Source organism: Dasypus novemcinctus, chromosome X (assembly GCF_030445035.2).
Source record: "Dasypus novemcinctus isolate mDasNov1 chromosome X, mDasNov1.1.hap2, whole genome shotgun sequence".
NCBI lineage: Eukaryota > Metazoa > Chordata > Mammalia > Cingulata > Dasypodidae > Dasypus > Dasypus novemcinctus.
This window is the reverse complement of record NC_080704.1, coordinates 150,690,005-150,709,050: the sequence shown is the minus strand read 5'-3', so window position 1 is coordinate 150,709,050 and position 19,046 is coordinate 150,690,005. Positions and strand designations below refer to the sequence as shown.

The 19,046-nt window shown below is 35.7% G+C and overlaps 1 protein-coding gene across 8 annotated transcripts in view; it reads left to right on the top strand.

Moving 5' to 3' along the window:
* Positions 1 to 18,576, top strand: part of MBNL3 (muscleblind like splicing regulator 3) — a 166,253-nt gene extending 147,677 nt beyond the window's left edge. For 5 of the 8 annotated variants that reach the window (XM_058291703.2, XM_004466997.4, XM_071212937.1 and 2 more), the window contains 5 exons: positions 2,659 to 2,809; positions 5,338 to 5,373; positions 7,690 to 7,784; positions 8,696 to 8,769; positions 11,438 to 18,576. In XM_058291703.2, coding sequence (XP_058147686.1) covers positions 2,659 to 2,809; positions 5,338 to 5,373; positions 7,690 to 7,784; positions 8,696 to 8,752 — 339 coding nt within the window. In that variant the 3' untranslated portion in view covers positions 8,753 to 8,769; positions 11,438 to 18,576. The remainder of the gene's footprint in view (positions 1 to 2,658; positions 2,810 to 5,337; positions 5,374 to 7,689; positions 7,785 to 8,695; positions 8,770 to 11,437) is intronic. The other 3 variants (XM_058291700.2, XM_058291701.2, XM_058291699.2) reach the window with 3 other exon arrangements.
* Positions 18,577 to 19,046: the final 470 nt, after the last annotated feature.

The following is a 19,046-nucleotide window of genomic DNA, read 5'->3' as shown; positions in this document are numbered from 1 at the left end:
TTTAAACTAGGCAGATAGCGAGATAGCCAGAATGTTCAATGCAGAATTTAAACTTTTGATTTTTTTGATTACTTAAGTTGGTGGCACAGAGTTCAGAAACAATGTGGACCTATTAAAGGTGCAAAATGTGGTTGGCCCTATAAAAATAAGGGCTATCTTACTCATGGGATATAGAAATAATGGCTTGCATGTGCCAGTTTTGTACCCACACCCGTGCTCAGACATGGGGCCTTCAGATACGTGTGTCCATTTCTGATGATTTTGAAGCATTTGGTAGAATGCATATGTTACAAGTCAGCCCCAAATTTCCATTTAGAGAGCTAACTGTTATATAGTAGGCCTTCAGTTGTTACTTGTCAATGTCAACATAAAATTCCTTTCTGTGAAACTGATCGAAGTATGGTTTTAGTGGTAAGGGCAAATTGGCCCATGGGAATTTGTTTGAGGTAAGATTAAACAAAGGAGTCTGCATGAAGAAGTTTAAACTTTTTCTATTTTGTGGGATTCAGAATTGAAAGGCTTTGTAAAAGAGAGACTTTCCCCCTGTTTATGTGTATTGCCCAGGTTGACTTCACTGAAAGCAGCTGTATGCCTTAAAATTTTTTTTGAAAGGAAGATATTTATCCACAGTGTCATACCTCTTCGGGGCAAGTTTGTAAGTTTGCAGTGAGGCTGTTGAGACTCTGCCTCGTGTTGATCACCAAAATATTTAACAATAGTGCAGGAACCATCCAGTCAGAGTCAAGCACCAACCTATCAGAGTGGATATCAGCAGTAAACAGTACTACCTTGTTGGCAAATGCCAGCTGAATGCCCATCCAAGCCCTGCCCAGATTTGTAGTTTGTTAGGCAACCCAACCTTGGTTCTGGTGATCATACCATGCTCATGACTTTCTAGAGAAAGGGCCTGCCCCCCATCCACTAATACCAAAGGGAAATCTTTTCAGAAACCAGGTAAATAGTCTCCTGCCTTGCTCTGTTCACATCTTAAATGAAACCGTTTTTCCCCAATGGTGATATAAGTGTTAGAAATTTTAAATCACATTTTGCAATTTATGATTGTATTCATGACCTTTGCCATCTTGTCATCATATATAAATTGGGAAATTCTGTCTCTCTAAAACTACTCGGTTTGTTTTTGTTGTACTTTTCTAGCATTCGTGTCTTAATTTAGGAGGGTAAAACAGACCTGTCACACTGCACTGACATCAGAGTGCCCACAGGAAAAAGGAGATCATGGCAGGCTCTTTTTTGGCACATGGAAGGCTTGTTGCTCAGAACAAGTGTTCCTGGCTCCTGCATACCCAATTGTTGTTGCTGGGACATGTTTTTTAAGTAATGTGCAACTTGCTGAGAAGAAAATGTAAAGTAATATTTTACTTCTCCAACGAATATGATCCAGGGGCAAGTTTGAGTATTATAAGCACTGTGGGATTTTCAAAGAACTGTAGACATGAAAGGAGGATTTAAAAATGCTAATGGGTATTTTTAAAAGATTTATTTATTTATTTCTCTCCCCTTCTCCCCCGCCCCCAGTTGTCTGTTCTCTGTGTCTATTTGCTGCGTGTTCTTCTTTGTCCGCTTCTATTGTTGTCAGCGGCACGGGAATCTGTGTTTCTTTTTGTTGCATCATCTTGTGTCAGCTCTCCGTGTGTGCAGCACCATTCCTGGGCAGTCTGCACTTTCTTTAACCCTGGGCAGCTCTCCTTACGGGGTGCACTCCTTGCGCATGGGGCTCCCCTACACAGGGGACACCCCTGTGTGGCACGGCACTTCTTGCGCTCATCAGCACTGCGCATGGGCCAGCTCCACACCGGTTAAGGAGGTCCGGGTTTTGAACCGCGGACCTCCCATGTGGTAGACGGACGCCCTAACCACTGGGCCAAGTCTGCTGCCCAGGTTTTAGAATTAAATCTTAGAAGGACTTAACAAAGCAAAATCTTACGTACCAAAACGCCCTTATAAGTGAGAATTGCATACATTTTGCTGGCTATAGATGGAGCTTAAGTAGGGTGGGCAGTAGGTAAGAAGTGATTCATTTGCTTTCTTCTTACCTGCTCTTTTTGAAATATAGAATTACAGGATCTGAACCTGAAGTCCTTATATATATATTGGATTTTGTTTTGTGGGGTTACAGTATCAGACTTTGATCTACCAACATCTGTTTTATCACCTGTATACCATTTATTTTCTGCCCCTTATGTAGAATTCTAACTTGCAGAAATCTTGTTTCCTGCTGTATCTATTGCTTCTCCCAATCTCATTTTTATAGATTGATGGATGAGCATCCCAGAGATGTTAATTTTGAGTGATTATTTCCTATAACAATTTTCTGTCAAATTTTGCCCAATAGGTAGCCTTTTTATATTTGCATACATTAGTGACATTGTAAAGCTTTGTTTTCCCCTGGTATATTTGTTGGTGTTGTTGTTCCAAGACTTCGTTTGCTCTGTTTTGGACCAACTACTCATCTAGTGAACCACTTACTCTCTGCAGCTGGTTACCTTGCTGGGGTGGCCACTGCTTTTCTAACGTCTCACTCCCTGGATACCCCAGCAGGTGATTACTGGGCCATGTCTTATATAACTGGTGCTTGCTTGGTTTGAGTAGGTTTTGACTTTCTTTCATAACATTCATTAACCTCTCCCTTCCCCACAGGCCCTACAGCCTGGTGCACTTCAGCTGATGCCAAAGAGATCGGCACTTGAAAAGACCAATGGTGCAACCCCAGTCTTTAACCCCAGTGTTTTCCATTGCCAACAGGCTCTGGCTAACCTGCAGCTCCCGCAGCCGGCATTTATCCCTGCAGGTGAGAATAGGGCTCTGGGTACTGCAAATTTAAACATGTTTTAGATGAACACATTGCAAAGCAGCTTCCCAAGAGCTTTTAGGGGAGGAATGTCAACAGGTATTTTGATTAGAAGTAAAACAAAGTAGTTATGCTTGATCTCCTAGCATATAGAACTTGTTTTTCTATGATTCCTGAAAATTAATGGTTTTAAATCAAAATAGGAAAAAGTGTCAACATATTTCTTTTCAACTTTTCTTTTTCATTTCTTATGATTGATTTACTTGGCTCAGTCTCAAACTAATTTCTTGACTCTTAGGTATCACTTTCAGACAACAGTCTGCTGTCAAAAAATTGCTTGCCAGCTACAGCATTGCCAAAATGTATAGTCCCTATATCTTTGAAATGCCAAAGATAGTTATAATAGACCTACCCTTAATTTTACATTATAGTATTACATTTAGTATAGTGTAGTGTAGAATAGTATATATTAAGTTGGTAGTTTTACCCTCTAACACTTAGACCACTCGACATCAGAAATACAGCAGTTTGTTATAATTTCCTGACGCTTTGCAGCATATTTTTTATATTATCTGTGACATTCAACTATATTTAATTAACAGTTTTGTAACCAAATTGAATAGAAAATTTTAAGCCAGAATTTTTTCAAATAAATATATATGAAGGGAAATAATTTTCTTCCAGTGGTTCATACCATTAAGAGTGAGCATATAATCTCCTAGAAATAGATTGAAAATACTAAACACTGGGAATACAGTAAATTTTTTTATTGCAAGAAGTCATAAATGCCCCAGTTTAGAAACAGTTATTGAATAAAAACGGCATATGCCTTTAAAATTAACTGGTTTTCTCCATGTTAAATTGACAAAATTTTCTTGGATTATTGGTACTCTTAGTAAGAGACTGTAAAAAGTTTTATTTACCTTCTCAGTAATTGGCCTAGAAGGCTGAGATGATGTGTTTTATCAGAATAACTTATTATGTCCTTGATTGTTTCAGAGAATAGAGGCTTCTCACTTTTAAAACAATTGAAAAATTTTTGAATGTCACATGACCTGCTATAATTGCATTTTTTAAATCTTTCACTGTCACTTTGGTTAAATGGAGAGCCAAGTTTTGTTTCACAGTGACCCATGACCCTATTTAACCAGTGTTCAAACTTCCTGTCAAAATTTTGACATTTTGCCTTCCCCAAATCAAGTCCTAATTAATGTCTTCTTCATTTCAAACTGTCTTTGCAACTTTCCAGAATAACCCTGGAAAGTCACAAAGGATTTCTTTTTTCACTTTGTCAAAAGGAAGATACTAAAAAGAATTAGGTTTACTTTATGAAGAATGTTGTCAATTTAAAAGTGATTTTCTAAAAAAAATGTCATTTAGAAAGCCTGTTAACTTTATAAAGATATTAAGCACATGTTATTGTATACCTGGATTTGAAAAATTCCCTTTGATTAATGAATAAATCAACCAGGTAATTAATTTTGAGCCATCGAAAAAACAGTCTGTTTTCTAGTTACTGACCACAACAGTTCTTCATGACATCGTATAAAATACAGTTTTTACACATTTATATAATAGTTTCTGGGGGAAAAAAGAATGGAATCTTCAGCACTTTTTTCTATCACTTATGAAATGTTACCATTGATATCTAAAAATTAAGATTTTCGTCCCAAGCTTAAGGAAATAAAACTCCTTAATATTCGGAGAGAAAAAAACATAAATAAATCTGATTGAGGTGGCATTATTTTTGGCACTTTTTCTTCAAAACTTGTGGTAATTTACACACAAATTAGATCACTTTGCCTTGGCTATTTCCAGTTAGTCTTCTAAACATGGAAGAATATGGTAGCCCAGGAAGACCAGTCAAGTGATTATAATGTGATTATAAAATTTATATTGTTCAATTGTACACTTTGTTTAGAAGTTAGAATTTTTGCTCAGCTTGACCAATTTAAAGTCTAGATTTATAAACAAACTGTCAGAAGAATATCCTTCCTCTTAATCAATGGCAAAGTAAAATCCTCTCAGGCTGAGAACATCCTATTAATGAAAAGCTTATTTATCCTTTTTTCAGAGTCAAGTCCTTGGTTTCAACATGATGAAGGAGGCAGTGTTAATAGACTGATGCTCTAAATAGAAATATTGGCACAAGATACCAGATCCTGGCACATATTTTAAAAATAATGTGTGTCATAAAATAAAAATTTGCCCTTTTCTGATGATAAAAAAACACTTAGGATGTACTGCTCCAAAATAAATATGCAATTTAATTGAGGCAGTCCCTTTAAAGTAGAAGGAATGATCATTTTTATACCTAAGAATCCAAGAATTACTTTGATGACCTGGGTATGTGATCAGTAAAACTAAGCTGTAATTGTAGGCATGGGAGATTACTGGGTTTGCATGTGCTGATTAATTAATATTGCAAAGAAAATATCTTTCTAGTTAAAAATTATTTCTATCAGTGAAGCTTTAATAATGAAATATCTCTTTTCTTTACTTTCCACGCTTTTCTACATGGTGTACAGGGCCAATACTGTGCATGGCACCCACTTCAAGTATTGGTAGGTTTTTATACCCAAATTCTCAACTTTTTCTAATCTGAAAAAAAGTGTTATTCTGTTGTGATTATGAAAGAGCTGAGTGGATGATGTAGCTGTACACTTTCTGTGTACTTAAGTTTAAATATGGTGCTGTCTGTTATACGTCTTTGTGGGATCAAAATTGTCCTACTTTCTCGAGTCCTAATCGGTTGCCACTGTGGCCAAATACTGACACTGCCATTTCTTTATTTCCACCCTAAAAATAACAAGTGAAATATTTTGAAATGTTTCCTTACCTAACTAGACTAGGCAATTCTGTTCTTAGCTTCCCATCTGTTATTTAAAAATTGTAAAATATTTCAGATGTGTAATTTGTAAAATACAATGAAACAGTTCCTCCAATTAAAAAAAATATTCACTAGAACAAAACCATTCAATCTTTTTAGATGTTGAGAATGGATGAGTTGAACGAAGCTAGAGAATTCTGTAGTGTTCTGTGAGCCTAGCATGAAGCACCCATCTGCACAGAAACCAGGCACAACAGAATCATTTCAACAACCAGTCATGCTCAGATCCAATACAATATGGTAGCTATCTCTAATCCATATTGTACTATACTGGAAAAGATGAGAAAACCTCTACCTTCCCTCTTAGGAGAGCTCCTGGGGAGTTCACACATCCTATAGCCCTAGTCCTTGTGGTCTCCAGCAACAGCCCAGGAGAAAATAGGTCTGCTCAATGCAGGGAGCAATGACCCACCCCACCCCACCGTCTCATATCCATCTCACCCCTCCCTTCCTTTTTGGGAGTTTGCAACAGCTTGACCTCCATGCCCTGGGTGAACCAGACAGTTGATGCAGAGTCCCAAAGAGGCTAACAGAATGTTGAGACAAGACAAGAGGTGAAAACAGCAACCACACAGTAGCAGCACTTACTAACGTAGCAGGGTCTGAACCCTGGCCAGAGATGAGGCCTCTATTATTGAGGGATTGGCCATTCCCTGCAGGAATTAATAACATTTCCATTGCTATTAATAGGGGGCATTATATGTATATGCTTGGAAGAAGAGACTACTGCAACTTTGGGAAATGTGTCTCATCTTCCCACATTGTGGCTTTCTCAGGATGCTCCCCTGTCCTTTCACCTTAAGTATTCTGCTTATGAATGCAATCTGCATGCTTCTGAGATGCTGCCGCTTGTCCAATTGCTGTATTCTCAATGGAAAACTAGAGTGTTTTTGGAATTGGCATATGAGGCAATAATGGATGACTATAGATAGTGGATAACTCTAGAGACAAGCATAAGGATAACTATAGTTTCTGTTCATCACCATTTGGGGTATATTTTTGGTTTCTAAGACATTGCATATGTTGATTTTCCTCTCTTCAGACCATTCACTTTCTCCATAGACTTTCAGAAAATCTGAATTCAATAGATGGTAAATTATCCAATAGATGATAATAATTCAATAGATGATAAACATATGATAAATTATTATATATGCCTGCTTGCCGTTCACACATAAATTCCTTGGTTTGCTTTCCAAAATCAGCTAGCAACTAGAAATGCTTTCAGTGACAGAGAAAGCATCCTGAAGGAGATGTTGCAGCTGTTAACCATTTTAGCTGTAATCTTTGCTGTGAAGACAAGATTTTGTTGGGTATTTACTATGAACTGTCCCATGTATTTGATTAAAAAATAGCCAAAGGTTCCAAGGAGTTTGCCAGAAATGCACTTAAACACCTGCATGCATAATTCACTATGCTTTTCGTATCTGTTCCCCCTCCATACCTGCCAATAGAATTACTATTTTTTTTTTGCATTCAGATCAGGTAAGTATACACCTGGAAATCTAGTGACGGCAATCACATCCACAAGTCTGAACCCAAACACAGATTCACAAGATAACTGTCAGCCTAATTCCCATTTGAACGTGCATCCCAGTTATTTGTCTCCTTAACTAGCTATTCATTTAGAAAGCCCTGGTAAAATCAGATTTTCATATACAACATTGTAATCAGTTCTGAAAAGTTTGCCTTTTGAATCACCTACATCATGATTCTCCTCAAAACTTATACTAAATGTTGAGAATGGTTCAGTTTCCTCAATGGTTACTATAATTGGCTTTTCCCTTTTTCTCTTTTTAAATATCCCCCCTTCCATGCTGTGTTGCTTTGCACTGACTGTGATTGCATGTTGCACCCTGGTGTATCCATCATGATGATGTCACATGGCTTGTTGCTGTGATATCTACCACACCCCATTCCATCGTATATGTCATGATTGCGTAAATACTCCACCTTCCCGCGTGTTGCTTCCATGGTTTCCTACTGAAAGTGCCCATGATGCACGGTGCTACACCTACCACTGTGTCTGCAGCAACACCACCTGCCACCAGCGTCCCCTTCGCTGCAACAGCTACAGGCAATCAGGTTTGGCCTTTTATTTCACCTGTTCAGACCTAGAAAACTGCAATGTGTTGGTAAGGCACGTATATGCTTTTTTGGATTGGTGAGAGACATTAATTCATATTCTAGTGTGTTTCTTAGGGAACTGTCACATTTAGAAGTTTTATTTGCTGTTATATTCTACTGTGTGGTATGTGCTTTGCTACTCACCAGGAGTTTAATCATCAGAATTTTACTCATTTTTAAATTGGTTACCAGTTGTTGCTCTTGATATGCTATATAAAATTGTTGTTGCCACACCAATCCTCAACTATTCCTTAAATGCTTCCTCATGGTCAAGAGGAGAATTTATTTTCTTTTACTACCTTTTTTAGTTATTGTGTTTGAAATTTCACTTGGTACAATCATCACATTTATTTTATGATACATTGTAAAGAAAGCAAATGATATCACCTTCCTTTCCAAGGCACAGATATTCTTTTCATTTCCCAGTGATTTCATCTGAAATTCCTTCTCATATTAACATTAGATGTGCTTATGTTGTTATGATTTTCATTTGCTTTAGGTATTTCCAGGCAGAGTCATAAGGCAAATTATAAGTATTGGGGGAGTCTTGAAATTTTAAGATTTTTTGTGGAATGTGTATGGCCATTTGTGCCTTATTAAAGTGGCAGTCATGTTTGCAGAGTGCCAAATTCCACTGCTGTTTAATTTACATTTCAAGTTTGATAACCATGTAGCATTAATTCATTGGGGAACAAACCACGTTCTAGTCTGTGCTTTGTAAAATTAACTATTGGTGGAAATGGTTAGCATGTCTAAATTTTTCTCTGAAATTGATTATGGTTATTGATTACCATGTTCAAGCAGTGAACAAAATAAACAGAATTTTCTCAAGAAACTATTTTAATATAAAATCTTTTTTACTACTGTAGATACCCCAATTATCAATAGATGAACTGAATAGCAGCATGTTTCTTTCACAGATGTAGAAGTTACCAGTAGAACAGTAAGTTTCTTTAAGTATTAATATAAATAATATTTATAGGTTATATCTTCTATTTATATCATTGCATTTGATAAAGGCTTTTGTATATATTTTCATTAATACACTTTATTTATAACTTAGATCTTGATTTATACATTCTGAATTTTTCCAAATTGAAAGGTGGAGAGCAAATATGCAATATTTTAACATGGAAATGACAGCTGGTACTGTATTTTCCCAATGAGCTTACAAATTCTGAAATGTTTTCCTATTATTAAAGGAGTATGATTAGTTAGCCGAAGGCACAGATAACTTGAATTTTAATTCTTTTCATTTCATAGCATCATTTTTTTAATTGAAGTAAAACAGTATCTTTCAGGATTTACTGAAATGATTATCTTAAAGAAAGTAAGCATTATGCTTCTCCTATGACGTTATAGAAAGTAGTGCTTTTACATTCTGCCACTTTGTGTTGCTTCCCATGTAAGTCTGTCAGAACCGTTCCAACTGTTTTTGAATTTTGAGTGACACAATTTAGTAATTTGATCATTATTTTCATTCAAATCATGTGTTGTTGTTTTTTTAAATTTGCGTTACTGTTTTTGTCATTGGATTTTTTTCCCCTTCACCCTTGATCTCCTCTTTGCCTATCCAGAGCCCTTAGTAGCACACGCTTAATTTGAACAATTGCTCACTTGGAACATGTGGCTTTTGAAGCCACTTAAGGCTCTGCAGTTTCTTAATTAATGATAGAGACCTATTAAACAAGCAAACCAATTCTGAATTGCATATACAGTATTAGCCATTGAAAGATTGACATTCTCACATCCACAGTATTTCATTTAGTTGAAGAACAGTTTTCCTGATAGACTAGTTCCCAAAATCCCAGCTAGCACTTCTTGCCTCCTGAGGATACACAGGCCCAGAACACTAACTGTTCTAAACAGTGTCTATAGCTAGCTGATAAATAGATGCCCTCGATCATAAGGGATGTTTTGAAAAGACACCTTTGAGGAGATGGAATAGCTGAAGTAGTTGTAAACTGCAGTAGGTTTTAGGGATGTCATTTGGGATAGTGGCAACTTGGGAATGTCATCAAACACGAGAATGTAGTTTTTGTTAACTGTTGCCTGGTTCTTTTTTTTATTATTATTCATTTTTAAAAAATATTACATTCAAAAAATATGAGGTCCCATTCAACCCCACCGCCCCCACCCCACCACTCCCCCCACAGCAACACTCTCTCCCATCATCATGACACATCCATTGCATTTGGTAAGTACATCTCTGGGCATCACTGCACCTCATGGTCAGTGGTCCACATCATAGCCCATACTCTCCCATGTTCCATCCAGTGGGCCCTGGGAGGATCTACAATGTCCGGTAATTGTCCCTGAAGCACCACCCAGGACAACTCCAAGTCCCAAAAACGCCTCCACATCTCATCTCTTCCTCCCATTCCCTGCACCCAGCAGCCACCATGGCCACTTTTCCCACACCAATGCCACCTTTTCTCTGTGGACCTTGGATTGGTTGTGTCCATTGCACATCTATGTCAAGAGGGGGCTTAGATTCCACATGGATACTGGATGCAATCCTCCTGCTTTCAGTTGTAGGCACTCTAGGCTCCATGGTGTGGTAGTTGACATTCTTCAACTCCATGTTAGCTGAGTGGGGTAAGTCCAATAAATCAGAGTGTAGGAGTTGAAGTCTGTTGAGGCTCAGGGCCTGGCTATCATATTGTCAGTCCAGAGATTCAAATCCCCTAGATATATCTTAAACCCCAGCACCACCTACAATTCCAGTAAAGTAGCATGAAAGTCTTGTGAAAAGAGATCTCATCTGAGTCCAGCTCCATCACGCAGAAACACCAGCTCCAAAGAAGGGCCAACTGACATGGCAGTGAACCCCATCTGCCATGACCATAGAACCCGTGGGTCTCTTTAGCCCTCAAAAGAACCAATACCTGGGGTTGTATCTACTTTATCTATCTCTGAGACTCTGTTCAGGTGTGCATAAGGTGTTGCCTGATTCTTATGGGCTGCTTCACATCAAGATAAACAAAAGTTGTCAAATATAATTAATGTCCCAGACAGAATATGTATTGGAATAGTGGTTTCTTTTTGCTTGACTCCATTTGAAAATTTAGAGGTATTTGACAATATAAACACTTCAATATGTAACAAATGTTGAAAATTTCTCCAAAGGTCAAAAACATAATTTTGTACAATGCAGTACACCTGGATTTCACACTTAAACTATTTCTGCATGCCTCTAAAACATTAAAATAAACATTGTAAAGTTCATTTAATATTTGCATATTTCAAAATATTTGGTATCAAACCATTTTCTCAATATATACTTGTTGAAGGAGATGGATGGATGGGTGGGAGAGTGTTCATCAAAATATTTTGGCATTTTGTAGATAATGCCTTATAACAATCGAGTGTGTCTCTGCTAACTTGGGGCAGTCCTTCACATTAGCACTTAATGAGACTCATAGATTACTATGGATGAGCTCTTTTAGTGACCATTTCTGACAGTTTCATTTTTACAAACATGGAATCTGAAATGCAGAGTGGGGAATATGTTGTAGTTCACTCACAAAATTGGGACAGGAACCATAGTATCCTAACTCCTATTTTACTCACTCTTTAATCTTTCTCACTCTTTTTTTTTTCCATTTCAGTTGAAATGCTGAACAGCAGAGTTATGGAGTATCGGAATATCTCCCTGGGAAGCTCCACACGGCCTTTCTATGTATATTCATGTATGTCCTCTTCTACCAACTCAACACTAAGCGTGGTGCAGTCAATATATTAAGCAAAGCAAAAATGCAAACCAATATATACAAATAAAAAAACAAAGCATTAAAAAATCAAGAGATGTTAAAAAAAATATGAATACAAAATCACTAACTACCATCCATCTTATTTGAATTTATTAATTAGAACACGGCCATAAAATTTTGTAATTTGTTACATTACCATTTGTCATTTTCCAACCGTTTTGATGAGTGCATCTCCACAGGGGATTATTGTTGGTTTACTGTACATTCTTGGTGGATAAATGTTTGTCTGAATTTGAAGTGTTACCTTACTGTTTTGTTTACACAATAGTCTATTGGGTTGATTTAGAATGTATCTAATATATCCAATACCATTTTCCCATTATTGTATTGTGTTAGGTTTCTACATAGAATAGTGTTTTTCTGTATATGTGTGGTGTTTGTTTTCAGCCAAAATGTTGTTAGTGGGAAACAGAAGTATGTGCTTGAAAAACATGTCAGGTTAATATTAATATGCTCCCTCTTTCTTTAGGATATTTCTGTTGTTTTCTTGGGGCAGACATTTAAAATGCCTCACTTTTGAGTGTACACAAAACCTGTTCATAACCATGCATGTGTGGAATTTGTACCTTTAAATCAACTTCTCAGCATTTATACTAAAATTTATGTAAAGAGTCCATTGCATTTTTATGTGGCTCAAGGATCTTATCTCCTAGGTTGAGTGTGTAAAACTGAGCCATTTGCCATCTTGAGCTGAGAAACCAGTAATTGGAGGCTTAAAGGTATGCTAATTCTAGGTTATAAATTAAACAGAGATGGGAGCATGAAGATACTTTTTACAGATTGGAGAACGCTATGTAAAACCATCACAATGTAACCTTTTACACAAGTGCCATTTTCGACTGCAAATGGCACATCTTCTTTAGACTGTTCTTTGAGTAATAAGTATGATGCAGTCTAGCAAAAGTCAGGGTGAAAGAAAATTGTTTCCAAATGAGGCCTTTTCTCCCCAAATTGGACAATCTTCTCTGTTTATTGCAGGCATAGCTTAAGTACAGGTTTGGGGAAATGATGGGCAGGGGAGAGTGGCGTTTAAAATTATCCTTTGATTTATTCAAAATTTCTAGGAAAGATGTCCACAGTGGCCTTTGGCTTCAGTTCAACTTAGTTTCCAGTTTTGTTAATCTCATCAGTAACAGAGCAAGCACCTATATTATATATCAGGGGTTTGCCCACCCAAACTTTAACATCATAATCTCAGATCATAAACAAGCCTCTTTTTGTATGATGGGATTCGTTTATCTTTATGTGCATTTGAAAATTATAATAGAAAAGCTTGGCACCATTTGGATAAGACAGAGTGACTACACTCCACAGAGCTGAACTGAATTCACATTACTAATATTTATGAAATAATTTTACAACCAAGTAAAATAGTAATTAATTCCTGTGGTATGGTGCATACCTCCTCTACTCTACTCAGTAATTAAAGTAGCTATTGTGATACAGTAGAAACATGATATTTTACATCAACTTAGGTGGATTTAATATTCTCATATGTATTTTCTAACTAGAAAGTATAAAATCATCAACCTTGATATGTATAAGAGGTTTCTTTTTCTCCTTCATGAAAATGACAGGAAAAAAATCGGATTTAGGATACCTTAATTGGCTAGTAATGTTTGAATCACAGAACAGTGGTATTGGCAGAGACCTTTTCACAGTAGATAAAACTGAGGCGGAGGGTATGTGACTTGCCCAAGGCTACCTAACTAATTGGTGACAGTTGGACCCAAAAATATATCCTGAATCCCAGTTGCTCCACCATTTTACCTTGTTTGTGCTTCAGAACATTTGAGACTCCATCCCTAAGCAGATTAATTTCAATGATAATCCAAAAAGGAAATTAACTCTCTGGTAGTTGATATCCTGTTGATCTTAATCATCAATCCAATTCATGACCAAAAGTGACTTTTAAATGATCTTACTTATATCCATTAACAGTATTGCTTGGAGTTAGAGAACTAAGATGTGTCTTGACTTTTACCTATTGATTCTTTGAACTACTTAGTTTCCCCAAATCTTACCATTGTTAAAGTAAGAGTATGCTTTTTGTACATTTCTTGTGTGTGGAACTGAGTTTTGTGTAACTTGTGCCAGTGCCTCTCTTGAAGGGCAGATTCGATCACATGAAGCCAGGAAAGATGCACCTGAACTAGTCTGGATGTATTATTTAGAGGAGATAGGGGCGTTTTCAGTGCAAAATGAATTTTTGTGTAGTTGACCATTTTGATGCAACGTCCTGTCTCTAACTTTTTAAACCTCTGGCAAAGGTGTGCATAGATTTTTTAAAACCTAGAGTACAGCTGGTTTCATGTTCCTTTAAGCACTTAAAAACATTAATAGGTTCAGTGAGAGAGATGCAGGGTAGTTGTATTTTTGGTGCCACAAACTTTTTATATTGTTGGCATATTTAAAGTTGCTTTTTAAATGGATTTAAAGAAAGAAAACTTAAAGCACTAAAGTTTTGATTGAGTTCAAAAGAATTTTGGCAAAATGCAATTTTAAGATAGCACTCTTTAAACTAGATGTGCAATGACTTATACAAATTGTTTTTTTTCAAGAAAAGAAGAAAGTCATTAGACTATAAATTCCAGTTAAAAAGACAAGTCACAAAACTAATCAGTGACTCTAAACAAAAATTTACTTAATGAACTGTATATATAAAATTCTAATCACTTGTGATTCTTAGATAACATTTTATAAGCTTTCTATTTTTCATAGGCCTCAAATTTTATTCATCCAAAGTAATTGTTTTGTCTATTTCTCTCAGCCTTCTGCAAAAATACGCAGGAATGCTGAAACACAGATAAAATGAGTCATTATACAGAGAAAGTACTCTAAAAATTATCATTTAAGAAGAATTTGGAAGTATCGATTAAAGAAACACACACATACTTTGTGACCATGAGAATATTTTTAAAGAGGGATTAAAATTAAATTAAATGGATTCATAAAATTGCTATTTAAATGCAGTATTTCCTTTTGCAATTAGAGTGTGATTCTACAACCAGCCGTTGCATTTCATTTCATTTTTCTACCTTAGAGTCTTTAATTTGTGGTTAATTGCTGTGTGGAAAGCCATCTTCTCCCTTTTCCATCAGTCTGCATCATCCGTTTTTGAACGTGTTAAAGCACTTTGTTCTTTCTGTAAGTGTTGTCCTACACCACTAGGCTGTGTTCACTAATGGGGCAGCCTGCACTCATCTGCTCTCCTATTTGGGAAAAGCAAGTACCTCCTCCTTGCCCTAAGCAAGAACAGAATAAAATTAATCTTGACAATTTGAATCTGCTATTAATGACATGAGCAGTAAGCAAGTGATGTGTGAATAAGGAATAACAGTGACATTACACTTTATTAAAAAGGAGAGCAGGCCTTGTGCTACTTGAGATGTTACATTGTTCTTTTTGTAATTCCCCTTTGGAGAGTGCAGGTGAGGATGCTGTTAGAGAAAATGCAACTACAAATTGTTTGAGTTCTTCTAGGCTGTAAGGTAGGCAGGCTGTGATACAAGAATGATTAGTAACTAGAGTTCTCATTGTTGTTATCCCTTCTACATTTCACACATGCTGAATTAGACATAGGTAAAATTTATGAGAGAAATCTGATTTCCTAATCCTGTTGAAGAGATTTAGTAAGATAGTGGTCTAATTTTACCAATGCCTGTCAAAGGCAATAAAATAAAGAGTATATCAAAGAGTATAGCAGCTTTTTAGAAAATCTAGGTAAAGGCCTAATGAAACTGTAAATATAAATACAAATATAGATTCTGAGCACCAACTCATTAGTTGGTGCCACATTTCCATTTATCTTATTGTTAGTTTTTAAGGTTTTTATTTTATTACTTTTTTATATCTCTAAGAAGAAGCTAATGAGTTTAACTTGAAGGAGAGTTAGAGAAAATTTAAGGTTTTACTACATGTATTCAGCTTGCCTAGATATGTTATAAACTGACACTGAAGCATGACAGTCTAGATTATAGTCCATAACTATTCTTTACAGTTCACAGTTTAAGAACAAATTTAACTTTATATACAAATAATAATTGTTAACTAATTATATTTAGATGTTGCTTTGGCAACAAAACTACAACATGGCTACCTTTAGACACATTTCGTGTATGTGAAAATTTTACTTGTAAACTATACATGGTTTGTGACAGTATGAGTTTGTAGAAGATACAGCTCAAAACTCTCAACACAGATATGGTTGATTCTTTTTTTTTTAATCCCAAAATCCCATGTGAAAGCTGAATTTGTGTCTTGTGTGGCTTTTTGCTCAAAAAGTTTACAGCACATGGATTCTAGAGTCAGGTTTTATAGCTTATAGAATTTGTTGTGTGGATAGGGTTATTCCACAGTATTTAGACTTCCAAATACAATCGTTGCATTTATAATACATTACCTGGCCTTTTTTGTGCTTTTTATTTATTCAAAAGTCCCGTATTCAAGTGGCATAGCTATAGCTGGAAAAATTCTGTTTTCTGGAACTACATACTTACACGAATACATCAAAGTTAGGATTAAAGCATGACTAAAGCATATTTTGAAATTAATTCCTATTTTTAAATCCACACATAAAGATACTGTGGAATGACCCCCTAACAGTGTTTAAGAAACATATGCTGCAGTTAACTGATTGTCTCAGTTAGGGTGCGAATGTGTGAGACACACCTTTTTTGCACTTATGTACATAGTCCATGAAAGCAATCCTTGGGGCTTTCTTTGAATATAGTAAGTCTGTGATAGTAGTGGAAAAGTTTCTAAGAGACAGTTATTTCTAAGGCTTTCAAAAGGAGGGGATTTATAGCAGGCAACAGGTCAACTTCAGTTTACGGTGCTGAACAAGAGCTGTACTTTGCCGATTAGTAAGACCACTAGCAAAGATTATTTGCTTTATAAATTATTCTCCACTTTAAATACATACACACACACACACACACACACACACGTCAGGCATGTTTCTGGCTGAGGTTTTCTTTTTTCATTGGTTGCAAGCAGTGAAATATCCAATGAATTACAAGACAGATCTTCCCATTTGGATCACATCAGGTTTCATCTTTCTTTTCTGAGGTAATTTTACCAGATTAGAAAGTGCTTCACTGTGCCACTCCAGCTTCCCATTTCTTTACTTTACCTAAACAGAAGAGAACCATCCAAAATCTTAGATAACTTAGGAGCTGGAAGAGAAATATTTCAATCATATCAGCTCAGCCAATTGTAGCTCCCACATCACCTACAGATCTCCATTTAATATTTTTGTTCCCCCCAGGAAATAAGGCCTAGAAAGGGTTAAGGTTAGAAAGGTTTAACATCATCACTATCATCACCGGTATTTTGAGTCCTTCATATTTTGCTCTGGAGAAAGGAGCCCATCATGGGTTTGGGGAAGTTGGTATTAATATCGCTACCCATTTTGATAGCTCTCACTCTAGAGACAGGAAAATAAACCAAAGTCAGAAAGCAACCCAAGCCTTACAGTTGTCCAATAGCTCAGGGTCACTTGGCAAGAAATTTCATTTTTTCCCCCTCAGCCATAATCACTTAGAGTCAGCCATACAACAGCGCCACCATCAGATTCAGCATTCCCCTTAATTTAAAATATGTGCATTCATTCATTCTTTAGTTAGAAATTCCAACTTCAGACTTACTACGAATATATTTTCCCAATTTAACCCATATTCTTGGGTTGACATTTCCCTTATGAGTCTATAAGCCACAAGAATATATTCTCATGAGGTTAATAGAGATTTCTTAAGATTTTAAGTCAGAAAGATTCGTCTATAAAATAGGAATGAATCTAGAACCTACAAAGCTATTGATATTCTAGCATAGTATTATTAATCTTTTAGAAGTTCTAATAGAAAATTTTAAATTGTGGTTTAGTTCACAAAAGATAGCCATTGAGTCTATGGTATGGTATGCAGACAGACAGCCACTGGATCACACACTTTGTTTCTTAGCACTCAGTGGCCGCATTTACATAAATAAAATAAATTAGAGAATGAAGCATAACTGAGAATGTGTATAACTGAGGCCAAAAAGGGAAAGTTTCCAGCCCTTCTACTTGTCCTTGTCTATAATTAATACTCACCCATTAATACTCAAAAGCAGGATTATCCCAGAAAAAAAATTTAACTTTGAATAGAAGCCGCTCTTTGCAGATATTGCAAAAATCTTTGCTAGTCATTTTCTACATCATATTACTTTAATTAAAATAATACCTCTGTAACAAGACCTAAAAGTAAACCAATTATTAAGCAGTGCTTATTTCTCCCAAAAATACACAACTTAAAAGAGATTTACCTGTCACAGAACTGCATGATTCCAAAGCTTTATTTCTGTATACAGATGCTATTAGTGATGTAAACCAAATTATTTTGTTGCTATGTCTTTTGTGTCTAGCAGTTGAGAGGATGATATGACCATTAGCTATTGGATTCTGGAGTTTGCCTTTTCAAAATAAATTTCCTTTTTATTATTGTTGTTGCTTTAATTGTTAAAAATGAACCATTTGTTATTAGCCCCCCCCCCCCCGCCGCAGATCATTTAAACTGATTTATTTACAAAAGGATGCCCCTAAAAGTATTCTTTTTTAAGGGCTAATTTTATGCATTCTTGTAACAACAATCCAGATAATATAGAAAATTGAAGCACATATTTTGGGCAGAAAAATATAAATTTAAAATACCTATAGATAAGAAAAATTATTAGCCCTATGCAACAATTATAGATTTAAATAAAATAACCAGAACATTTCATGACTATAAACTGTTCCCCATAATATTTTGCCTCCAAAATGCAACAGCTCATTCCCTCAACTGCTCTCAATTCGACAGATGCTTCGTTTTTGCTTTTATTTTGCTAAGTTTAGTGCTATAAATGCTTGTTTGTGTTTAGAATTGTATATTATGCAACTCATTTTATTATGCTAGTTCTGTGTTTATTTTTGTTCTTTTAATAAAATGTGTAAAATCTTGGTTATGTCTTTTTTTATGAATCCATATTCAAACATTAGGAATTTACTTAAAAGTTGTTGATATTCTAGTATATTCTGATTTTTAGAAATTCTAATATAAAATTTTAAAATGTGATTTGGTTCAATGCTGTATTTCATACATAGAATACATTTCTTTACAAATATACCTTCAGTATTTTGAATTATATAGATAATGCATCCATTTTTATTTGGATGTATTATTCTGATAATATTGAAGTTACTAACAAAAGGACTTGTATTTTAGTAAAAGAAAAAAACTTAAAAATTTTGAGATAATGCTTACTGGTTTCTCTTGTACCTCAGGAATTCTCAGGCAAATTCTAAGATATATTATTAGAAGTTTGTATTTTTCAGTCATTCATTTCTATCCTGCATTTTCTGTGTATCATGAAACCAGTGTTGTTCATTTCATTTTTTTTAAAGATGGACATCAGTGGTTTCATAACAATG